This window comes from Lygodium microphyllum, chromosome 5 (genome assembly GCF_053477565.2).
Source record: "Lygodium microphyllum isolate KBCC chromosome 5, Lygodium_microphyllum_v1.1.10, whole genome shotgun sequence".
In the NCBI taxonomy this organism is placed as follows: domain Eukaryota; kingdom Viridiplantae; phylum Streptophyta; class Polypodiopsida; order Schizaeales; family Lygodiaceae; genus Lygodium; species Lygodium microphyllum.
The window spans coordinates 82,528,718-82,555,008 of NC_141139.1; the positions used below are offsets into that span (position 1 = coordinate 82,528,718).

At 45.7% G+C, this 26,291-nt stretch overlaps 1 protein-coding gene and 1 pseudogene across 4 annotated transcripts in view; both read right to left on the minus strand.

Annotated features, from left to right (window-relative positions):
- The window catches only part of LOC148036058 (protein VASCULAR ASSOCIATED DEATH 1, chloroplastic-like), a 266,535-nt gene that overhangs the window by 126,280 nt on the left and 113,964 nt on the right, over positions 1 to 26,291 (minus strand). For 3 of the 4 annotated variants that reach the window (XM_087678065.1, XM_087678063.1, XM_087678066.1), the window contains exons 11-14: positions 12,292 to 12,378; positions 12,130 to 12,184; positions 11,914 to 11,980; positions 8,932 to 9,031 (exon numbers count right to left, since the gene is read on the minus strand). In XM_087678065.1, the coding sequence (XP_087534191.1) occupies positions 8,932 to 9,031; positions 11,914 to 11,980; positions 12,130 to 12,184; positions 12,292 to 12,378 (309 nt within the window). The remainder of the gene's footprint in view (positions 1 to 8,931; positions 9,032 to 11,913; positions 11,981 to 12,129; positions 12,185 to 12,291; positions 12,379 to 26,291) is intronic. The other variant, XM_087678064.1, reaches the window with a different exon arrangement.
- On the minus strand, positions 23,264 to 25,054 carry LOC148036060 (uncharacterized; annotated as a pseudogene).

Genomic DNA, 26,291 nt, shown 5'->3' on the forward strand with positions numbered 1-26,291 from the left:
AAGGACTCACAGGCCAAGGTGGCATGGCCGACCATCATCCGCCATTGATCAAAGGAAGGGCTTGGGATCATCGACCCAGAGTATTAGAGTATGGCCCTCTTGGGCAAGCTAGTAATTCATGGCCTCACACCAGGAGGGCAGACCTGGAAGATCCTATTGCAGGAGGGTCTCCAGACCGAGGCTTGGCGGTGATTGGAGACTGTCCCTAAGATGGATCTTCATGACAGCCCAGATCACCCCCCCCCCCCATATCCCCTTTCCTACGCAATCTACTTCGTGTGTGACAGGGCCTCCAGAAGCCCTAATTCAAAGCCCCCCAGGTTGCCAGGAGGAGATAGACTGCCAGCCAGTGATCTAGAACCCCTAGAGCGCAGAGATTGAGAGGGGGTACAAATTGGCCAGCGCCCCCACATCCAGTGAGCTGGTTGGGAGGCCAGTCCGGCTCACACCATGAAGACATGGCGAGAGGTGTACAAGATGGTGGACGAGGAGGTGTTGCAATGGGCATTAGGTTACTAGAGAGGAGTTGAAATTGAGGAGAAGGGAGATTGACGCAGCAATACCTCAGGAGTGGCTTACCCCCCGGAGACGAGAGGCGATAGAGCCCAGGGAGGTATGGGCCGCCAGGTTTTCACCAGCAAGTATCCCCCTACAGGTGGCAAGTAGAGTGGGAGGCGCCCCACATGGGACTTTCTTCACCGTGTAGGAGGGGGGCCGTCTCGCCCTTGGCAGAGGGCAACAAGATGAGGGGATAGTTATCATTTCATGGAGGAGGATGCGGTGGTTGGCCTTTAGGGGAAAACATGGCAATCGGACCCTTATGTCTTCTGGGAGGAGCTCAAGGAGTTGCGCCCCTGGATTTGGGAGGGCAAGCCACTTGACGAGCTGGAGTGGGATCCGAGAGAGTGGCTATGACTAGCCACTGCGGTCGCCAAGAAGCCACCAAGGTTCCTGGAGTACACAGCTAGGATTGGCAAACACGTACTAATGCAGGAGAACATGGATTGGGCGCCGTCGCGCTGCAGGCATTGGGTGGAGCACAACATCACAAAGGCTTTCTAACGGACCTTCTGGTGCCACCTATGGGATAGCTAGAGACCAAGGACAATATCGTACTTCTTATGGCTGGTGGCACATGGAGGCTTGGCGGTGGGGAGCTGGTTAGCCTAGATGCAGGAGGAGGGAGGTTGTAAACACTGCACACAGTAGCCTCTAGAGTCCCCAAAGCACTGTCTTTGGTCCTGTGAGGCGGCACAGCTCGTGAGGAGAGGAGCATGCCGCATCCTCCGCCGTACAACACCCAGCCTTGGATATATCTCATGGGAAGCTTTCTACTAGGTGGCAATTAGACAGGGCCGTCACTTTTTGTATGAGGCTATGATGCAGGACACAACATATATTCTTGAGGCAGGGTCGTGCGCAATGGTTGGTTTGGAGGCTCTACCCATCTGCCAAGTACTGGAGCCCATAGCACACCGCTCTAAGGTATGGGAGGTTATAGGGAGTCTTACTAGATAGCATATCCGAAAGGCACAATGCCACAACGTTTTTGGCAGGGAGAGACTTTCAGCACAGGCGACATTAGCAGAGCTCTGGACCTCCATCATCCACTTCCTCCGCAGCTGATGGGACCAGGTGCAGGGCGAGTCTCAAGCTCGGCAGGAGCTCCGTTTTCATTTCATGCGCACATGGGGCGGCCAATACCTGTTTTTCGTGATGCAGGTAGGCAACCCCAAATGGTGATACACCCCTCCATGGCTTCTTGCCAGGCTTGTATACTTGATATATCTGACTCTATATCAGCTCCAGCTACTCTATCGAGCATGAGCACTTCCTTGTATTCTGGGGTTTTTTTTTGAAGTAATATAATTAGCCACACTTTATTTGCAAAAAATGTATCACTCTCTTTTCTCGAAATTTCCATTTCATTCTTCCAAGCAGTGTCCAATTTCACTATGTTATTTGCCATTTCAGCTTGTAATGCTGCTCTTATTTAGCTATGTTTCCCATTATCCCACTCACTAATGTGTGCTTTCATCTCCTACAATACTTTATCATGTATTGATGCATACATTTCTTTGATATCAGCTCTTATGAAAGACCTCATGTCGCCCATACACCCCTGCACAATGTCTTCAATGTTGCGACCTTAGAGCATCACTTAACGCTCATTGGTTTGAGTGCATCGCGTACACATCTCCAGAGAGCTTTGTTGGGGCTTGGAAGGATTGTTCTTCCACCAGGATGTCGCCTTGTTTTCTTGGTGATACCGGTTCATCCATACTTGTAAATGTATATTCTCCCTGCTTTTTGCAAATAAACTGTGGCTAATTATATTACTTCAAAAAAAAACCTGAATACAAAGAAGTGCTCATGCTCAACAGACCAAGCTGGAGCTGGTGAAACTCACACATACATCATATATACAAGCCTCTCAAGCCGGTCTGGGGGGAATAGGGGCAAGAAGCCATGGAGGGGGGGTGTATCGCCATCTGGGGCTGCCTGCCTGCATCACGAAGAACATGTCGTGGCTGCTCCAAGTGCGCATGAAATGACCTCAGAGCTCCTGACGAGCCCTGGACTCGCCCTACACCTGATCCCATCGGCCTCGAAGGGAGTGGATGATGGAGGTCCAGAGCTCTGCTAGGGTCGCCTGTACTGAAAGTCTCTCTCCCCGCTAAAAGCCACCTGACACCACACCTTCCAAATATGCCAACCAGTAAGACTCCCTATGATTTCCCATACCTCAGAGCGGTCTGTTGTGGGCTCCAGTACCACGGCCCTGGCTGACCACCTGCCAGCAGAAAGCACCCCAAGAGATACATCCAAGGCTGGGTGCTATGCGGCGCAAGATGCGGCATACTCCTCTCCACACGAGTTATGCCGCCTCACACAACCAAAGGCAGTGCTTTGGGGTTTCCATCGACTGCTGTGTGCAGCACTTACAAACTCCCTCCTTATGCATCTGGGCAAGTTAGCTTCCCACCGCCAAGCCACCATGTGCCACCAGCCATAAAAAGTATGATACCCTCCTCGGCCTCCAGCTGTCCCATAGGTGGCGCTAGAAGGTCCATCAAAACAGCTCCGTGATGCTATGCTCCGCCCAGTGCCTGCTACGTGATGGCACCCAATCCATGTCCTGCATCAGTACGTGTCTGCCAATCCTGGCGGTGTACTCTAGGAACCTCGATGGCTTCTTGGCAACCCCAATAACCGACCAAACCCACTCTCCCGGATCCCACTTCAACTCCTCAAGCGGCCTTCCTTCCCAGATCCAGAGGCGCCACTCCTTGAGCTCCTGCCAAAAGACCCAAGGGTCCAACCGCCATGTCTTTCCCTGAAGGCCAACCACCCAGATCCTCTTCCATGAAAGGACAGCTATCCCCTCATCCTGCTACCCTCTGTCAAGAGCCAGACGCCCCCCCTCCTGCACTGTGAAAAAGGTCCCAGGTGGAGCGCCACCCACTCTTCCTGCCACATGTAGGGGGATGCTTGCTAATGAAAACCTAGTGGCCCATACCTCTCCTGGGCTCTATCAGCTCTCAGATCGGGGGAGCAAGCCACTCCTGAGGTATCGTTGCGTCTATCTCCCTTCTCAACTCCACTCCTCGCTAGCAGCCTAATGCTTGCTTCAGCACCTCCTCGTCCGCCATCCTATACACCTCTTGCCATGTCCTGATGGTACAAGCCGGGCATACCTTCCAACCAGCCCACTAGATGTGGGGGCGCTCGCCAATCTGTGCCCCTTCTCGGTCCCTGACCTGGGGGTTTCAAATCACCGGCTGACGATCTATCTCCTCCTGGCAAGCTGGGGGGCTCTGGATAAGGGCCTTACGGAGGCCCTGCCACACACGGAGCAAGCTGCGTAGAAAGGGTGATCCCCGGGGGGGGGGGGGGGGGGGGGGGGGGGGGGGGGGGGTGGGGGGGGGTTGATCTAGGCTAACGTGAAGATCCATCTCAAGGACGGCCTCTACTCACCACCAAGCCTTGGTCTACACTCCTAAAGACCCTCCTGCAATAGGACCTTCTAGGTCTGCCCTCCCGGTGTGAGGCCGCAAACAACTAGCTTTGCCCAGGAGGGCCATACTCTGATACTCTGGGTCTATGATCCCAAGCCCTCCCTCTGACCGATGTCGTATAATGGTCGCCCATGCCACCTTGGCCCTGAAATCCCTGGAGCCGTCTGACCCGGTCCAAAGGAAATTCTGCACTAGGCGGCGAAGCTACATTACGCAAGAGGAGGAGAAGCACCAACACGAGGCGATATACCAGGCCGTCGCTAAGAGGACCTGGTTAACTACCAAGGCTCGGCCGACTAGTGAGAGGTGAGCCGTGCTCCAGTAGGTCAGCTTCCTTCGAATACAATCGAGGACTGGAAGAAACTGCTAGGCGGGAGTGATGTCAAGTCCCACCTGGAACCCTGGGTATTGGACGGTCTATTCTCTGCTCATCCATCTAAATCCCAGGTGGACAGCTCACTCCGTGCTAGAGCCCGGGTCTGTGAGGAAACCAACCGACTTTTGCCAATTGATTTTCGCTCCCGCTACAGAACAGAACACCTCAAGAGCCAACCTCACTCTCTCCAGCATCAACTCGTCGTCCTCTATGTAGAGCGTTGTATCACCGGCATACTCTGAGTCTAACAACTCGGTCTTCTCTCTTACTGGAAGTCAGAGGCCACGTAAACCGCTCACACGTGACGTGAGGAAGTGAGACATCACCTCTACAAAGAGAAGGAACGAGTACGGGGCCAGGGGGCAGCCCTATCGGACCAATCTCTCCAGCCGAAACTCCTCCCCTTGCCTCCCTCCTATGAGAACCCTGCTGGTGGCTGATCTATAAAGTGCGCAGACCCTGGAAATCCAAGCCTGGGGAAAACTCAACCTCACCATGGTGCCCTCTAGGAAATCCTAGTCCACCCTGTCATAGGCTTTCTCAAAATCCAAGAGTAGTACGGCCACTCTCTGCCCACTGTGCTAGGCCCACTCTACCGCCTCAAAGAAGATGAATACATTGTCCAAGATGCTCCTATCCCGGACAAAGCCTGTCTATGTGTCATGGATGATGTCTGGAAGCAAGAGGCGTAGTCGCCTACCAATCACCTTTGCGAGTACCTTATAGGCCAGTGGCAATAATGTGATCGGTCTCCACTCGGAAAGCTCCAACCGGTCTCCCCCTTTGGGGACAAGACTGATAAGGCCTGCCGATAGACTCCCTAGCATCTGTCCTGAAGTAAAAATCTCCTGAAAGGTCAACAGTTGGGGGTCCTTCACCACTTACCAGAAGGTACTGAAGAAAGCCTTAGAGAGGCCATCCTCTCCCGAGCATTTCTGCCCGTCCTGTGTATGGAAAGCCTGCTCTAGTTCCTTCTCTATGAAGGGGGCAAGGAGGGCGCGTCCCATCTCCTCTGTGACGAGGGACGGGATGTTATCCCAAACCTGCTATCTACATCGCTGTCCTCTAGCTGAGGCTGTCTCCTACTACTGGAAGAGGCGACTATAGTAGTCGGTGGCAATCTCCATCACCTCGTCTAGGCTAGAACGGGTCCTCCCATACTGATCTCGGAGACTGCGTATCTACTCTCCTGAGGTGCGAGGCTGGTGCACTGAAAAAACTCCTTGCACATCGTGTCCCCCTTCGATGCCCAGAAAAGCTGCTGAGGTGAGGAAAGAGAACTCAAAGCACCTGTCCTCTAGGCCAACAATGGCTGCTTGCGAATGCACCTCCTGTGCGTGGAGAGTGGGATCCCCTGGTGCCACCTGTAATAATCTCTGCGTGGCTACAAGGTCCCGCCGGAGTACTCTCTCCTCCCAATTCTGTTGCCTGGCTTGTATGGCTGCCTCTTGGCAAATTCCGCTCGACTCAGCTAGGACCTCTGCAACCTCCTCTTCGATCTGGCCCCTCCTGCCCCACACTCTGGTCCAAATCTGCTCTATCTGTCTCGTCACCTCCTTCCTCTTATAGATCAAGTCAGGGATCCGATAGGATCGTGTATCTAGGGCAAATGCTGGGGGATCTAGTGTCAGGAGAACCGGGCAATGATCGGACAACGTGGTGCCCGCCAACTGCCCAATCTGGCCTCCTCGAGAGCCTCCCCACTCTCCCACATAAAACCTGTCCAACCACTCCAGCAGGACTCCACCTAGCCACCTATATCCTCAAGACAAGTCCAAGGACCTCTCCCCCTCCTGTGGAAGGCAGGGTCTCTCCAGGCATCGTGTGCTGCTACTGTCAATAGAAACACCTCCCATGCCTCCTACTCCTCCCCGGCCATGCCCTGGTAGTTTCTCCCTCTGCCTTGCTCGTCCTCCAAAGCCTCCAGGTTGTTGAAGTCTCCTCCAACAATCCAGGAGTCGACCTCTGGGAGTCCAGTTGCAATCTCCACCCAAAACCTGCTGCATGCCCTAACCTTAGGGGCATAGATATTAAGGACTCCAAGGCACGAGTCCCCAATAGCCAATCTGATGCATAGCACCCTCCCTACCACTATCGTCCCATGGTCTCAAACACAAGCGGTAAGACTCGGACCAATAGAGGTGCACACACCTCCACTCCTACCGTGGGCACCTATGGCGTGCTCCCAGTAAGTGTGCGAGCTGCCTGGGAGTACCTTCCCTACCCGCTGGGCCTGCGTGAGGGTGAGCTTGTGCTCCTGTAGAAGTAAGATGTCGATCCATCCGGCAAGGGCAGGCTGCAGCTCCTGTCGAACAATCAATTTCCTGGAACCACGTGCCCCACTGTAGTGGAGGCTATTCACATTCCAGGATGCAAGGTGTAAGCTCATAGGGAAACATGTGACTGCCCGAACAGGCATCTGTTCAGTGTGGAGGCTGCTGATGGTATGTTCTCCCTGCTACGACTGAATTCACACGTATGGGTCGTGTGCATTGCACATACCAATGCTCACTGCTGTACCTTAGTAATCCAATTTCAGCAAATCTTAAACTTGCAATAATTGTTGCACTATTGCAGAGTTTCACACAGCATGTGATCTCCCTATTGCATACAGTCCCTATTGCATCAAAGCACCAGGTCACAACAGCACCAAAGACACAGCAGTTGCTGTCACTGTCACAATTAACACTGTCACTTTTGAGAGAGTCAATCTCACTGTTTCAGTGCCAGTATCACATCACAGAGAGAATGCCCTGTAATAACTGTCCAGCCTCACCAACTTTAAGATCGCTGTCCAGCCTGCATCACTGCTACAGTTCTGCCTTCATCACCACGGTTCAACCTGCATCATGACAGTCACGCAACTTGCATCAGACCACTGTCCAAGTCAAGTGCAGACTACTTTCCAAGTTTCAGTAAAATGCAGTTTAAGTCTTGCGTCAGACCACTATTCAGCCTGTATCACGACTACAGTTCAATCTGCCTCACGACTAGTCTCATATAACGTGCTGCGTCACACTGTTGCTGTGTCAGACCTGCATCACACCTGCATTCATCAGGAGACCTAGATATGATTGCTGCAGGTCACGTCTGTTGCAGTCTTTGACAGACATCACTATTCACAGGCATCAGCCTCTGTCACATCAGTTTCAAAAATGTCAAAATCAGTCATACCAGCCTCAACCCAACCAGAATCAGACATGTCAACATCAGTCACCCCAGCATCACACCTCGGTCACACCAGCATGAGGGGGAGGGGGAGGGGCAGGGAGAGGGAGAGGGAGAGGGGGAGGGGTGGTTGGTTTAGGCATGAACAAGAAAAAAGGGACCCTAACATATACCTTTGAGACAGCTTTTCAAACACTCACTTTTGTAGACACGTGTATCGTCTACACTGTACAAAAGTATATTATTTTAACACATGGGAAGGTGTAGAGATATTTCAGCAATGTCGCATCTCATTTTCTCTTCATACAACCATTTAAGAAAGCTAAAGGCAGATTTGGACAGAGTGACGATATGAGAAGCCATTTTTCCCAAATACGAGCCATGCACCTTCCTTTTCTTGACAGATTCAGTGGCTTAGCACAAGCTTCCATCTCGCCATGCAAACTTTGTCATTAGAACTGCCAGCTTGGTAGCACTGAGACTTTGATATATTCTCTTGCACCATTCCTGGCAACTTTCGAAAAGGCATGCAAAGTACTATGCAACAATGAAAATATGTTGTCAGGTCAGTTAAACCATTTAGATACAAGACTACCTATCCTTCCAAACTAAACAACGATATATCTGAATCAAAAAGACTTGTAAGCCTTTTAAACAGATATATTGTTTGATATACTGGCAAGCTTTCATCGTAGCTTTCTTGAAGGGGCAGACCTACCCAGATAACTGACATTATCTCACTTAATCCCCACAGTAATAACCCTTCCTGGATCTTTAATACCCTTCTTGATACTGTTTTTGATGATCAGAACTAGCAATAAGACCACTAATAGAAAAACCAATGTCAAGGCAGAACCCAAGAACACGACCCAGGCCATATCGTTATCATTGCTTTTCATTGAACCCCAAAAGAATCACTGCATGATGTTTCATTTCCAGTCATTAGTCTTTACCTTTATTTTTCACTGGGTTGTTTATTAACATTCAATCTCCACTTGGTACTTCAACACATATGTGCTTCATTCCAGCACTGAAAAGTAACAGAAAGCTAACCCACCAACAGAATGTTTGCCCCCAGGTTTATAGCCCATCTGCCTGCTATGTGGACTTCCTGGACATTTACTGCCACCTTGATACTATTTTTGACCATCAGAACTAGCCAGAAGACTAGTAATAGAAACTTGATGATCAAAGGCAGAACCCAAAAGACCACTAAGGCCGTATCTTTACCCCAGAAGAATCGGTGGGTGATGTTCCATCTCCACTCATTAATATTTACTTTGATTTTGACTGAATTGTTTATTAACATTGAATCTCCACTTGGCTCTTAAACACATGCTTTGTTCAGCAAACAAATTGTTAGCGCACCTTTCCACACTGTCTTCTTGGAAAATGATACGTACACAAATACATGAACTGAACAATGAGGACCGCTTCTTCCTGTCAATGGAGTTACCTGCCATAGTCCCTGCAAGCAAAAGAAGTTAGTTCTCACAGCCATGAAACCACTGTCTGCAACAACCTTACAATCATCTTGAGAGAAACTGTACTCATCTTGAGTGGGTGATTTGAAATTACTATCTGCAGATTTCCACTTTATTATCCAACTCTTCAATTTTTCAAAGGTGTTCAAAAAACCATAGTTGTACTGAAGTTTGGACACATACACACATGATTTCATTTTTTACAAATGAGCTTAAATGGGATTTTGCTCCTTGTAAAATAAAATTAGGCCCAGGAAAAAACAATGTTAGGTCCACTCTCCTGGTGGTTGCAATCCATGCATAGCTAGTAAAAAAGGCTTAAAAAGCCACAGGAGTGACTTTAGATGCCTATGTTATAAGCAGTGTCTTCTACCTATGTGTGGGACTTCATAGGAATGAACTCTTCACCTTTTCCATTCATTTAAACCTCTTGGGAAAAGCCTTCATATCCTCAAGGTAAAATACAGCATTAAAATTAATCCCAGAAAAGGACTACAAAAGTAAATAAGAAATCCAAAGACTGAAAAACCACCAGTCCAGCAGGCCACAGTGCTGGATCACTTGTGAAACACAACAAAAGAAGGTGCCACGACCCCAGTCACCCTGCAGTCTCTCCCATCTCCCCCGGCTACAACTCTTCATCTTGAATGACCTGAGAAGTAGAAAGTTGTGAATTGTCTCATCTAAAAGGATTTGCAACATTTCAAGCTGAAAGAACAAGGAGAGGAAACTATAAGAGCTTGTAAATATACATTAGGGTTTTCAAAGAAAAACACTAAGAGTGTACAAAACAAGGCTAAAGAACAATGAACTTTGACAAGGATGTAAACAGAAAAGCAGGAGAAAATCTGATGAATGAATGAATACTAAAACGGCTAGTGTGCCTTTTTACCAAGAAGAGATTGCACTGAGTCACCCAGCTTCTCATTGTCCCAAGTCACCACATAGGCATGATATTTGGCCCTTTATGCTATCCCAATCCATAATGACACACCTACTCCCATTGCCAAGATATTAAAGCTCCAAACTTTGCATCAAGCATCGTCTTGCATCATATCAAAATCTTGGTATACATAATTGTGGTTTGAGAAAAGACCCTGCTAGTTATAGGAGAAACCTTGGAACTCTTCCCTACAAAAGCATAAGAAACCCCAAGTGCTAAGACCATCTAGATTTATCTTGCCAAAAGGCACAAGACTCGTCATGCTGCAACTTATCACTTATTGTAGCCAATCTGGTGACACCATCCCATCCTTAGCTTAGGCCCTCAATAATCCTCACATAGTTCACTACCCCCAATCCAATAGAGCATTCATGCTCATTGGGAAAAAGGCCTTAGTAGACCAGCAAAACGCAGTTGTCAAGTCACTGTCCACATGGCAGGAAAGCTGAGAACAGGTTGCCAGAGAAGCTGTAGTGAACAGGCTGATGTGTGTCATCAGCAGCTGATGATAGACATCAGCAGCACCAACAAGTTATCAGCAGGGCAATGATGACAGTGATGAAGTAGGGCAGGCACTGAAGGCTGAAATTAGGTCGCAGCTGGCTGAGATGGTAGGAGTGATGGATGTTGATGACAAACACAAGGGTATAGACTAAATAACACTTAGTTGTTAACTGTCAAGGATATATACAAGAATGGTATGACCAGCTAGAAGACCATCACTAGATGTTCTCTAAACCAACAACTTGCTCACATACTCCTCTACAAGCCCATCACTAAGCCAGGGTATAGACTAAATAACACTTAGTTGTTAACTGTCAAGGATATATACAAGAATGGTATGACCAGCTAGAAGACCATCACTAGATGTTCTCTAAACCAACAACTTGCTCACATACTCCTCTACAAGCCCATCACTAAGCCAGGGTATAGACTAAATAACACTTAGTTGTTAACTGTCAAGGATATATACAAGAATGGTATGACCAGCTAGAAGACCATCACTAGATGTTCTCTAAACCAACAACTTGCTCACATACTCCTCTACAAGCCCATCACTAAGACTCATTTCTTCCTTCTCTTTTCCTATGTATTTTATTTTTCAGAATGGAAGGAGTTGTTGGACATAGGATCCATTTCAAAAGACTTTTCAGCAACTTGAGAACTTCAAATCTGCATTTGAAACAGTTTTATCTAAAAATCGTTTTGGGGCTGTATGACAGGTGAGAAATTATCTAGTAAATTGAGAATAGCATTGGGCTGAATCTGACATAGCTTAACAAGTCTAACATAGCCCACAAACACACCACAGATGCACTGTTTGCTTTTCTACAAACCATTATTTTACATAACTGTGGTAACTTTTGGACGATGAAAAGACTCAGTCAACAGACAGGAGAAATAACACTTTAATCATCTTCTTACAATGATGTGGAAAGAGAGAGATAGCAAAGTTCAATGAAAAGAACTTTGTTCATAGATACCACTATTGCCTGCTAAACTGGCCTTAACCCATATGCATTAGGTTGTACAGGCTACCAGCCTGTAGTTTACTAATCTAATCAATAATGTGTCTTGCTATTTAATGGCAAGCTGACCATTACAGCAAGAACCCTAAGTATCTACTTGTATGCCAGTTAAAAATGTTTTTCAACTAGCACCCCTTCAAACATATTCACAAGTGGTATTCTCATGAATTCCTTATAAGAGGTGGAGAATGCCACCTCTTCTTTTGACTAGCTCACTGAGAAACTCCATATGCTTAAACACATTTCCATCAAAATCCTTTCCGGTTTCAACAACAAGGTTTCAAATTTTTGTGCTGACACAAGAGGCAGAAGCTAGCATATACATTTCCTCTAACAGCATTAGGTATCTTATAGAATTAAGGCCAAGATTTGAAATTTCCTCTACTATCCATACCTCAACACGGAAATGATCCCCATATGGTATATCATTCATTTGTTGTGATGTCTCCACAATCAAATGGCTGCAAAACAGGTCAAACCGGTAAGCCTAATTCCATGTGCATCCATCACATGAACTTGGCAAAAACTAATGTCTAACAAATTCTCTTTCCACAAATATCTTGTGCAGCAATGCTTACAAGAAAGTGAACACACTCCACAAAAATGTTACCTGTTTTGATAAACATGAAACCGTTGAACCTCTTGGCAATAAGCTGCTTTGGGACCTACCCTCATTTGGTCCAATTGCAAAAATTAGACAGTTTAATTTCTAGATTTTTACTAGTGTACACGGTTACATTTCACTCACAAATCCAATCATAATATCACTCACCGAAATAGAACTTGATTGGGTGCTTAAATGAAACATCTCGGACGTGACCAAAGTGTCGATGTTTGGCCCAGTTTGTGCACTGAAAATCTACAGAGATACCCAGATAGAGGGAAAAAGATTTTGAGGTATATCCCTATGTTGAAAGATCACAGACCAGACATTAAAAAGACATAAAAAGAAATAGGAGACAAATATTACAATGCTCAAATGATAAAGAGCATTCTAGCAAGGGTTCAAATTAAAAAGAATGTTTCCATCAAACTTCACTTGGTGTCCCTAACAATGGGATTCTAATTGCATCCATTAGAAAGAAAGATGAAAAAGGGGTTAAAGGTTGAAAAGGTGTACAAAAATTTGAAAACTACTTTTAAATAGCTGTTTTGCCTAATAGACTTCCCCTTGTATATGTTTGGTATGGAAGTCCCTTACAGGGATGATTTGATTTTGTATATTGTCCTGGGATACTTTGTCCCAAGGGGATTTATAATACAATCCTCCTCTTCTCTAGCAAAAAAAAAAAAGGGTTATGGTAAAATTTTTTGCAAATAAAGCCACGATTTGTCAAAGTTCTTACATATAGAATCTTCTCTAAAAGACCTACACAATGACATACAGCATGACATGGACTTTAGCATTAATGGTCGAGTTCCAAGCTTAAATTTGGTGTGTAAAGCTGTTCTTGATAGCTGCATCCAAGATAAACCTTTTTTGCACACATACATGCTTTCACCCATTGGGGCATGGGAGCATAGAAATCTGCATTCTATGACAAAAATAATAGCTCACTAGAACATTTGATAATATGTGATGTGTGTTGTTGTTCACTGCAACAATGGCAGCCTAGTCCACCTCTTTGCTCCTCCTCTCGCTCTTATTAGGCTTCGCTGGCTGCCTTCTTCTCCGCCTCATCTCCTGTTCTCTTCCTCCCTCCCACCCTATCCTTCCATCTACTGACATGTCATGGGGGAGGGTATACATTCCTCCTGGGGCATTTCAGTACTATTGGATTCTACTTTCCAAGCCTAGATACTACTTGAGCCCTTTGCTCACAAGGATTGGCAACCTCTTCAGTAATAGTTGAAGACTAGACATTGTAGTGGAAGGGAATCCCCACCGCGCATTATTGAGAGAGATCATTCCCATGTGCACCCTTCATTCTCTTCTATCAAAGCAATACGTCTTTCTACTATGCATATTGGAGGAGATGTGCTCCAAAGCATGGGGTACTCAAGTCTTCCCAAGCAATGTTTCATAGCTACAGCTTGCTAGGTCACTTAACAATGATGTCACAATTGAGGGAAACTTTGGAACACGAATAGGAGGCATTGTTCCTTCTAGGGCATAGCACCATTGTTACATTCTACTTTCCAAACATGAACACCAATTGACTACTTCTCTCACAAAGATTAGCAGCCTCTTCATTCAAATAGAACACACATTTGTTAGAGATTTTCATCCCCTGGACAGACTTTTTTCTCAGTTAGGCTGTGTACATATGCAGTTTTCCAGCCAGGCAGTCATTCGAGAGTGGTTTGGTGTGCAAAGCAGTGTTTCGATCTGTCAGTGCCACGTCAGCAGCCAGAACGCAGGTTGCAGTCGCACTGCTAGGTGGCAGTCCATTCGGACTGTGCGGTCCAGTAAGCCAGATTTCGGCACAGTTGGCTGCTGAGCTGACAGTTTTTTTGCTTTTTCTTCGAGCTATAAATAGCCTGCCACCAGCACACACTCTCATCTGGCAGTTGCAGATTTCAGGGCAGAGATCGGGCAGATTGCAGCAGACTTCAAGGTGTCCAGCAAAGAGACATTGTCAAGGTCGAGATATGCAAACATACGGACTGCACCCGTGTACATATCCGCATTCCTTTGTATTCAGCATACTTTATACAGCAGATCTTCATGTTCTTCTCTCTCTCTCTCTCTCTCTCTCTCTCTCTCTCTCTCTCTCTCTTTTTATCACAGCCGACAGTTGTTCCCCTATCACAACCGACATTTGTTCCCCTTTTGTAGCCATTATCTGGAGTACCAGAGCTACATACGCACATACACATATACGACACTTATCACACTCACAGCACCGTATTTTCAGTTTCCAGTTTTTAGCTTTTCATTCAGCACTTTTATTTTGGATAGCTGGACCTCTTCAATTGTATCATAGTTTGTCTCATAGGCCAGTTTTGGTCTTTAGAAGACGTTAATATAACTTTCTTTCTTTCTTTCTCTCTCAAAGTTCACCCTACTCTCTAAGTCTTCGTCCCACGCTTCCGCACCGCTGCACTCTGACATGGTATGAGAGCGGTGAAGAAGGACTGACTAAGTGAAGAACCCATCTGAAGAGGAGATTTCAGCGCAACACAAGGGTGTGTTTCCACTATTCGAGGGCAAGCGGGAGGGCTGCACATTGGAACAAGGCTGAAGCAAGCGTGGGCATGCAGGAAAGGATCAAATTTGGTAAAGTTACTGCTGTTTGCTACTGTTCCAAGAGGAGGAAGGCCGAGTTTTTGGCCTTCAAGTGCAGATTTTACCTTTTCATCGCCTCTGATGGGTGAAGGAGTGGGAGGAGCGAACCATAGTCCTAGCAAGCTGTATTTTCACAATCAGAGGAGGCTGTTTTTGTGTTTTGTGCACGCATTGTAGGTGAAGATGTCTTCTGAGGCCAACACAGAGTTTCAAGCGATCATGGACCAAAAGGTGCCCGTCCTACTGGCTCTTCCATCAGATCCATAGTTGCACTCGTACGTAGTACGAACTGGTTCGTACTATACGGTTCATACCGTACCGTACTGTACGAATTCGTACCAAAAAAAAAAAACTTTTTTTCCTTTTTTTTTCTTTTTTATTTGTGTGGTTGTTGTTGGTGATGGTGGTTTGGGTTGTTGACTGTTGTTGTTGTTGTGGTGGTGGTGATTTTGTAGCCTTGATCGATCAACCAAGAAAGGGGGTAGAAGCTTGATTAGACTCCTCATACATGTTTTGTTATGATTTATCCTAGAGCCAAAGGCCATACATAAGGTATTAAAGCAGTTCCAAACGTTTCTAATTGATGTCCCATCATTTTTCTCCAGGAGAGACAGGGCGATAGGAGCCAGGACTTTCTCCAAGATTGATCAATTTTATGTGGATGACTGGGCCTACGACAAAGGTGGCCTTATAGGTATCATACCTGGCATACCCTTCTCGGACCACCCATCGATTCAAATACTTCTTCTTGAGAGAGTAGTGGGACCCCATTCCAGTGTCAGGATTCCAGAGCACTTGTTTTATGAGGATGATCTTAGAGAAACACTCACACAGTGTTGGAGATCTAAACCCTTCTCAGCTGGACGGGCAGCTAGTGACTTGGATGAGACCCTAGTGACTTAGTTCCCTCTTCAGAGAGCAGGCCACAAGGAGGAGACAGAGCCTTCTAGAGAAGAAAAGAGCTGCTAGGGCATCATTGGTTGCCTTACAGAGGGAAGAGGAGAGACGGCCAGGATGCAGATGGATAGTTGAGAGGATACATACTGCCAGGGTAGAGATTGATTCCATGAAGGAAGCTAGATCAGAGGATATATTTCATGCGAGAGCCTCTTTTTCGACTTAGTCTGGGGACACGGTTAATAGGGATTTTTTCCGCACCACAGGGCCTAAACACTCTAGACAGGGTGTTCAAAGACTCAGGAGAGCTGATCGATCCATTGCACAGGGCCCTCTAGAGGCGAGACAAGTGGCCACACAATACTATACATCCCTACTAGGATCCACCACTAGACCCCCTGCTATGAGAGAGATAGAGAAGCAGTTTGGCAGAGCACGCAGAGGGTGGTTACACACAGGATGAGCAGAAATCTGATGACCCATTTTACAGAGGAGGAGTTGGAGGAGGCACTTCGAGCACTACCCTCAGGCAAGTGTCCAAGGGAAGATGCACTAGATAAATCCTTATTTGTGAACTACTGGGATCTTATCAAAAAAGGCCTTCACTCAACCTTTCAGGAGATTATGGCATCAAGGACTATGCCAGAGAGACTCTCTGAGGGGCTGATTCATCTTATCTCGAAAGTAGGTGGAGATAGATTGGAGATCACATAGTGGAGACCGATCACCTTGCTTGGAACTACCTATAAGATCCTCGCAAAGCCGATTAGTCTCAAGCTGGCACCATTCCTATCAAATATTATACACCCCACTCGGACACGATTTATCCGAGAGCGCAGCATCTTGGACAACATCTTCACCTTTTGGGAGACCACAGCTTTGGCTAGATCCAGGAGACAAGACCTTATTGTGCTCCTTCTCGACTTTAAGAAGGCATATGATTGTGTGGATTGGGAGTTCCTGGAGGGCACAATGCTGAGGATGTGCTTTCCAGAGCAGTGGATCAAGGGTGTAGTGGCTCTCTATTCTTCAGCACATAGCCAGGTCATGACTGGAGGGGCAAGAGGAGATAGATTCAGCAGCCATAGATCAGTTGGAGAGGGATGTCTACTTGCTCTGTTCTTGTTTCTATTTGTAGCAAGGGCCATGAGTTCCTTCTTGAGAGACAGATCTACAGCTATCAGAGGCATTAGGCTACCCATCCTTAAATTTGCGGAGCTTCTTGATGTGGAGTTTGCTGATGATACAGCAGTTTACTTAGATGGGAATGAGGGCAAATTTAGAGCCTCTGTAACAGCCATGGAGACATTTTCCAGAGAAACAGGGGCACTAATTAATTGGCACAAATCCTTTGGATTTTGGATATGCGACACTAGACAGCCAGAGTGGCAACCACATCAGGATTTCACATGGGTTCCCCGCGGGACCGCTGCTAGATATCTCGGATGCCATGTGGGGATTGACATTACCTCAAAGAAACAGCTAGCACCCCTCCTTTTAAGCATTAGATAGAAGCTTTTGTATTAGAGCTCGGTGAGGCTCTCGTTGGCAGGAAGAGTAGTGGCTGCCAACCAAGTTCTTCTTGCGACCATGTGGTACATCACTTCTTGATGGGCATTCTCTAGGTCGTGTATTGGGCAAGTGAATTGCCCTATCAGGAACTTCATTTGGTCAAGAGGAGATGGGAGTCCAGCCAAAGCAAAGGTGGCTTGGGATGTCATCATACAGCCCAGATCCAGAGCAAGATTGGGGATAATAGATCCACATAGTCAGAGCAAAGCCTTATTGGTAAAGTTCATTGTTAGGGATCTACTTCCAAGAGACGAGCCCTAGAAGAAACTTTTGATGGGGAGGCTAAAGGACTTGACACCTATACATGGAGGACCATGGCAGCCCAGCATTCACTGGATATTTCAAGAGATCAGCACCAGAGATTTAGGGAGGAGCTTCGGGGTCAGATTTGCAGCTGCCATTATTAGAGCTTGGAGATTTGTATCTCCAAGGCTCCACCAACTCCCCCCGACTACTATTGAAGAGAAGAGGAAACAACCTCTTCTCTTTAATCATTATTTGAGATCAGAGTCAGACCACACCATTGGGCAACAGATACACTTATCATGGGGGAGATTCTCTTTACAGGTCGCTACATCAGTGGGGGAGTGATTTGCATTTCAAGAGTTACCACACAACACCCAAAGGCAGAGATTGCATGGTCTTAGGGGAGGCAACGCTATGATTGAGACCGTGATGAAAGGGGTTCCACCAGATTGGCAAACTAAAACAGCTTCCTCTTAGACTTGGATTGGTCTTTACTCTAGAGGGGATATCCTTCTAGCAGTCATTGCATCTAGCAGAGACAGGACATTCACTTTCACAGTTGAGGAGGATGGCCGCCTCCAGTGAGAGGACCTTGACTTTACAGCACTCAGTGGCTACTCTAGGCAAAGAATGAGAGTAGTGGCACACTTTCAAAGAAAATGGCACATAGGCCCAGATCCAACCACTTGTCTTATAGATGGATGGAGATATTGGGCATACCAGAGGAGGCCTCTACAGAGACTTCAGTGGGATCCAAGAGAGAGGGTGTAGAGGGATCCCTTCCTTGATCGGCCATCCGACATCCCCTTCTTTGGCTACACTACTAGATTGGGACGGAGGATACAGATGAGCAAGATTAGAGCACAGCTTGCAGCCATCCTTCATTGGCATAGAGAGGGAGTCTCAGATGAGTTCCTGTACGACTTTTGAAGGCGGCTACATGACACCTGCAGGCCCATGAAGATATCTCTCTTTCTATGGCTTCTAGCCCATAGGAGTTTAGCAGTTGGCACTTGGCTTGGATATGGTAGGGACCCAGTGGCTTGCGCCCGATGTGGTGAGCCAGAGGAGACACAAAGACATTGCCTCTGGGACTATCCTAGAGCCCAAGAGATTTGGAGGAGAGCTCTTAGGATAGTATTCCATGGTACAACAGAATCCATTGTGGCGTCATGGGGGGCTGCAGCTTGGGTCACAGACAGAGGTCCAGCTTGCAGCTATGAGGACACTCAGGGGAGCATTTCTTTTCTCATCATTGGACAGCATCTGAGCAAGATCCCTACCCCAGACTACTCAAAGACACGGTGGACTCAGGGACATTGTCATAGATGGGAGCTGATTTCCAGCATTATAGCTTGGTACATATGGACTGTGAGATGTAGCCAGGTCATTGATCTTCAAGATATACCCACTGGGGAGTCTTTATCGAGGATTTGGACAGAGGTAGTCCATACTCTCCGTGGGAGATGGGAGAGGTTGCAGGGCAGCTCTGAGAGGATGAAGAAGAAAAGAGAGGCTTTCCTGAGGATTTGGGATTCACACATCTTCTCTCACACTACCCCTCAGATGGTCTGGCACTTTAGCCCAACAAATTGGTTGTTTACACAACCATTGTATCTTTGATGTACTCTGTTACTCTTCACAGAATTTCTTGTACTTTGTATTTACCTTAGGGGGACTTTCTCCGAGATGTTATTAATAGAGTTCTCTTTTCCTCGAAAAAAATAGTAAGCCCAAAGTGCTACCATAAGCTCATACTCCTAGTCCAATCAGAAAGTTGAGACAACCTTGGTGAGGACACTAGCAAGAATCTTATTAGTTGCCTCTACTTGGCTATTGGTTCAAGGTAGTAGGGACCACACTTGAAATGTAAAATCAAGAACATGGGCAAGATAATGACTTCATATTAAATATGGGTTCTTTGGTCTTGCTGACAATCTCAATGGGGCAACCAAATGGTGAGATGACTTTACCCTAGTCGATACATTTGGCCAATGATCATCCAATATATAGAAACTGATCTTAATGACAACATAGGTTAGCTGTGCCTTTTCAATAAATTGCCCTTGCATGCCATTCTTTAAGACGTGAAGCTACCCAATGGGATGTAAGTTTTACCTTAAATACTTGGGTTTCTTGTTGAATGCATAACAAATGGGCATCAACAAGAGTATGATCAACCCCAACTACTTCCTCACCATCGGTGATATGAGACATATAGTGAGTAATAAAATGTTGCTTTCCTTTGTACATAACCATAGAAAAGTTGAATTCCAACAAAAGTAAAAGCCATCAAGCAATGTGGCTTGTAGTGCAAGGTGGTTCCATACCTAATGTACGGTATATATAAATATGTATCGTATGTCGTTTTGTATGAATAACTTTTTTAGGCACATAAAAATATGTACCTTTGTAAAAAATTAATAAACAAGAGTACATTTTAGGGTATTTCCCACTATACATTATGCATATTATCCAAACTACTTGGAAAGACATTACTACACATAATGCTCATCATCAACTAGAGATTCACTAACCAATTACCAAGCAATTATCATGTTATATATACATTCCCTACTTTTGACCATAACAACCTCAAACCTTTGAGCATTAAATATTTAAGATGTACATAAGCCCTAAAGAGTGAAAACGGAAATTTGAGACTATCAAACTAACATTCAAGAAGTCTACATGATAAAGAGCCAAAACATAACACTGCATCAAACAACATACAACTACTAACAAGGAACAACCCATAAAGGTGACAAATGTCACATCAAGATGGCTCCTAATAGAGCATACATAAATAAAAATACCCAATTGAAATATATGAAAAATATCTAGATCTAACTGTAGTCACTACTACCCATTGCCTAGGCTCTAGTAAAACTCATTATTAGACGAGGACAATGATGAGGCTGAAGAGAGCATGTCTCCATCTGCCACAACATTCCCTTTGTTGTCAAACTCTGGCTCTACCATCATAGGGTTTGTAGCCTCGATTGCATCACCTGGATCCTCCTCAGTGTGAATGAGATGAATGCCTCATTCTCACATTGCCAAGGAGTCCAAATCAATACCTTTATGAATACCTTTTCTTTGAGCACTCTCTAGATATGCAGCTTGCTCGCGTAGTTGAATGCTATAAGTACATGTGCATGACCTCGTCACATGCCTATCCACCTCCTCCATCTCTCTATGAAGCATACACAAAATCTCCTCCTGTTCATCCCTAATATGTTAGTCCTCCTCTGTGATCGGATCATGCACCAGCTTTATACGTAAGCAATCAGGCTGTTCAAGATGGCAATAAAGCATACATTTGTTAACAACAATGTAAATTTTAAAAACGGATATAGAGATATATCATTTCAAACATGTAAATAGCTACTAGTTTAAACCTACTTGGGTGTCCTCAAGACTCAAGGCATGGTAGGCACACACAAGCCTCATATTGGCCATGCAATACATTAACTGAGAAGTACTAAGGTGGTTTTGCATCTTTGTATGAATCAAAGAATAAGCACTCCAATTGTGCTCACAAGCATCTACTGACCAATCCTGCATTTGCAAGTGTCATTGGCTTATTAATTGCCATTGCTACACTTTGGAGAGAGAGAGAGAGAGAGAGAGAGAGAGAGAGCACAGAAAGAGTGAGTTACCTATGAGAGTATGCGTAGAGACAAACAAGTCAAACATGGAAGACCTTGCCAACCATAACTCTCCCACCAAGTGAGAGGAAGACTAATCGTGGCCCTAAGTTATTCATGAAGCTGCACATCTCTGCATCTATCTGAAGTTGTTGCTCCTTGTCAAACATACGAGTGATGAACTTGTCCTTCAGTTTCATGAGATCTTGCTCGTAGAACAAGCATGGGGTCTTATAGAAAGGATGGAGTAAAGCATCCATCCCATGAATGGGACGGCTCATAAACTTCCACCGACTCTCTACAAGAGTCAAGATATCATCTTGACTGCAAAAATCAGTAACGTCAAAGTTTAGACACGTTGCAAGGCCAATGCATGTGCTATGCATTAATAGTAGGTAAATAGCTTATGCTATAAATTAGTAAAAACCAAAATCTAGTACTTAGAGCTGCTGGGACAAGGCTTGGCATGCTGTGATATGGCTCTTTATCTACATGAAGAGGTGATAAACCAGACCCAATGTGAAGCCTTCCATGTTCGTGACTCGTAGCATCACATACATGGGCTGCAAAGCCACTGTCAAACCCTACACCTTTATCCAAAAAGACTCATCTAGGATAGGCCTCTGAATGGCTTTGGTCGCCTCTTTATGTGCATGAGACATGTCCCTCCACTTTGGGTCCATAACTGTCTGCAAAAGTGGATCCCTAAGCTTAAAGAGCCTTTGCAACACCAAATACATATATGCAAAACTGGTTTTGGAAGGGTGCACCATATCTAGATCATTGTAGCTATCAAAGATGGATAAAGCCTAATGCTTCTTTCGAAAGGATGTGGACATCCTGGTAACATCTGAAACTGTGGGCTACACCCACGGAAGCAAATCTAGACAATGTGTTGCACATGGAGTCCACACACTGTGTGGGAGCTTTGCCATCACCATTTTTCCCATTGCCTTGCAGTTGGATGCATTATCCATAATAACTTGAACCACATTATCTTTACCAATCTCCATGATAGCTATACAAATATGCCCATAGATGAACTCACCTGTGATCTTCTCTCCTGCCTTCCCTGCATCTACAACGCGCAAGAAATAAGCACCAAGACAAGAGGAGACAAGTATATTTATGATGTCCCACCTATGCATATCACTCCATCCATCAAAGATGATGTTGCATCCAAATTGCTGCCATCTAGCTTTTACTGCGACCAATGCCTTATCTATCAAGGCCTTCTGCCCGTTGAGTGCACTGGTACGTATCTTTTTATAATCGTACCCACACCATGAATCTATACCACTAGCACCCACTTAGACAATGGTCCTAACCATCCTTTTCCACTACTCAGTCCTCAAGATATTGAAACTAACGTTGCACTCAATGAGAGTGCGAGCAATCTCCATCTCAGCCACCTTCTAATGCTCTCACCTAAGACTGAGAATGCACACGTGAAGGTAAGGTGATCTGCCTAGGCACATGCGCATCAATAGAATCTTCCTCCTCTTGCATGACACAAGCCCTCTTCCTACTAGCAGATGGTTGTGCTAAGGCAGCGGGGTAAGACACAAAACCCTCCTCTACCTGTATAGGAGGATCACCAAACTCCCCAAGAAGAGAATCTTGCAAGGCATCTTGTGTTTTTTGGGATCCTTTGCCTTTCAATGCTGCCCCCATTGTTGGGAAGTTCTTAGCAATCAACTTCTCTCGGACAACTTTTGGCACCTTCATGCACGCCCTACACTGTTAGTGCAATTGATGCCTATCAAATGCTTCACTACACACACAATTGGACTAGTCAATGTGAAATTGCTAAATTTGCATGACCACTTGCGACTACCTGAACCAATTTGCCCAAGAGTGTTGACGATACGGAGTACATTGGTGTACTCCTTCCAATGGGGATTGATTGGTTCTACCATGATGGCTTCTAGAGTAAGATAGGAGAGAGAAAACATTAGTATGTGCGTGCATGTGTGCACAAAATTGGTTCTAGCATGATGCTCCTAGAGCAAGATAGGAGAGAGAAAACATTGATATGTGTGCACACGTGCACAAGACTCGACGTGAGAGAGAGAGAGAGAGAGAGAGAAAAAAAATGAAAATGATATATTAACATCTACAAAAGGCCAAAATGACCTATGAGACCATGAGTTACAATCATGTGTATGATGGTACAACTGTCTGGGCAAAATATGTAGCACAAAGCAAAGCAAAAAAAAATAAGAATGGAAACTAACTATGGCTATGTGTAAAACATAGAGCTCTATCTAGTAACAATGAGCTCCAAATGGTACAATCTCATGTGGGTATGCAGGACCTAGCTCTAGCCCGAGCAATAATCCCCTGTATCCACCTATGAAGGTGTCATCGGTGTCTGTGTCGAGGCCTAGGACGTCTGGATCGGTTAAGTTGAACGGCTCGATCAATCAGTACTCCTTGTCTGTGTGTGGGCTGTGGCGGTGAGAGAGGCTCTCATGTGGACTATGGTTGTAACTGTATGGAAAGTCTTCTGAGTCTCCTTTGCAAAGAAGTCTGTGAGCTGCCTCTGTGAAGGGCCTCGATGTCCTGGAGCAGCTCTACTCTTAAGGTGCATGTCATGAAGCTGTCGTATCTCAAGAAGAAAGAGGCCAAGGCATCGCTAATCGGTAAATCCATGACTCTAGATAGTGGTCCAAATCCATCTCTAAAGAGACACTGGAAACGACCATGGACCTCATAATACCCTGGGCAGCGACGGCAAATATAATGCTCCTCTATCTCTAGCTCTAATTGGCTTATCTAGCATATGCGCTCCTCTGGTGGGATGGATCTATATCTACCAATCTCAATCTCTAGCTGATGTGAGGAGGTGCGCAACTGGCCAATAGTGCATCTGATCCCATAGGCACATGTCACGAAGCCATCGTATCTCAAGAAGAAAGAGGCCAAGGCATCGCTAATCGGTAAAATCCATGACTCTGGATAGTGGTCCAAATCCGTCTCTAAAGAGACAGTGGAAACAACCACGAACCTCATAATACGCTGGGCAACGGCAAATATAATGCTCCTCTGTCTCTAGCTCTAATTGGCATATCTGGCATATGCGCTCCTCTGGTGGGATGGATCTATATCCGCCAGTCTCAATCTCTAGCTGATGTGAGGAGGTGCGTAATTGGCCAATAGTGCATCTGATCCCATGGGAAAGGTGGGTGTCCATGTATCTCGGGTAAACAATAAATCCATCATCTGTAGTATGAAGGAAATGCTCGCAGTAGAAAGCCATCTTTGTCCCTAGCTCCTGCCCTGGCATCAACCATGTCCGCCTGATATCCAACGGGGTAAGATTCATCCTGATGATCTTGCGGATCTCTAACCTACTCAGATCAAGAGATGGTGTGTCAAGGGAGTACTAGAAGGGGGGAAACTTGTCCATGATAAAGCCATGCAACTCAAACCACACCGACATTTCTGCATACCAACATGAAGTGTCACCCTCTCTGGCAAGCTGCCTGGAGGACTCAAGGGCCAACCGTACATATCTGTGTCTGAGTAAGTTCCATAGGCCATGTATGTATGCGACCGATCGAGTGAGGGCCTCTACCACAATTGGTGTAGCTACTAGCTCGGCTTTGATGATCTCATGTGGCACTGAGGCCTTACATCTGATCATCCTGGATATCATGGACACTAGGGTTTTCTCCATCGACCTCCATCCGTCATAAGTGCGCCCTGATCTACCACGGTGGTCAAGACTGAGCCCCTATATCTGTACTCCATAAAGTAGTGTGGATATGACCAATGTATCGAAGAGCCATAGCTTGGTGCGGGGTTCTTGGAATTGCACCTGTGAGCACATCCTCTCCAAACCACCTAGTGTTGTGTATCCGCGAGTCAGTCTAGTGTCTATTGCCTCTCGCATAGAAAAGGTGGGCCCTGTGAATAAGACTCCAAGGTATGTATAAGAATCCATATACTCCAACTCCTTAGATCCATATGTGAATTTAGGTGTTGATCTCCTCACATACTCCAGCTCCTGAGAGAGAGAGAGAGAGAGAGAGAGAAGATTTTACGAAAAAAAAAAGAGAGAGAGAAGATAAGATAAGATCTATTAACATCTCTAAAAGGCCAGAATGGCCTATGAAACCATAACCAATACAACTAGTATCATCATCTCTCATCAAAGAAGAAGAGATAGAGATAAATTTATGTGTAGGTCTACATGGTAGATTGGGATGAGAAGTATGAGAAGTATGGAAAACCGAAAAATCTGAAAAAGCTGAAAAAACTAGGTTTAAAAAGATTAAAAGAGTGTAGAGTATCTCCGCCTCAATCTATGGAATCCACCAAGACTCTGCAAGCTACCTCCGACTGAGTCAGCACGCCAATCTGCATCTATAACGAGCAATCGTTATGTGAATGTGACCCATATGGGCATGCCTATGTTGCCAAGTAGGTACTCTAGGGCATCATGCTCTATGTAATGCTATAGCTCTATCAACAATGATGCCGCCTAATGATGTTTCTCAATGACGCCTATCAGTAGGAGATGTGTTTGGGATGGCAGCAGTGGCTGGGAGTTCAACTACACTAAAAAAGCCTGTAACTACTCTCTGGAGGGGTGGATGAGGCTGGGATCGCCTCCTGTCCCGTAACAATACTGCTCTACACACTAGAGCTCCAATAAGAAAAGACCCAAACATCTTTGGTCCTCATAGTCCATCACCTGTCTTAGAGAGAGAGAGAGAGATTTCTATTATGGCAAATATGCAAATGTCAAATGGTATTGATGTGGCTTTTCTCGACCAGCATATAGGACATGGGGATGATAAAGACTAGCAAAATCGGATGGTGACTCATTGGCTGAGGATTCTCGGCAGTTGATGGATGGGGATAAGATGGGTAAACATCGTAAGATGTCGGTTGATGAACCAGTATTATGTGCTCCAAATTTGCCTTAGCAAGATAATCATGCTTTATGCTCACAGACTCATGGGTCTCTTCAATTTATCCTTGCCACTGCCAACAATCTTATGTCAGATTATGTTCATGCCAATGAGGGTAAAGCAAGCTCTTTACTGAAAGGGGATCAAGTGGTTGCTGTCATGGGAACTCACCTAGTTTTCCAGTAAATTGTTGCTTTCCATGAGAGGGCAGCCATCTTTTACTTTACGGGAAGGACTACTTTGATTACTAGGATTC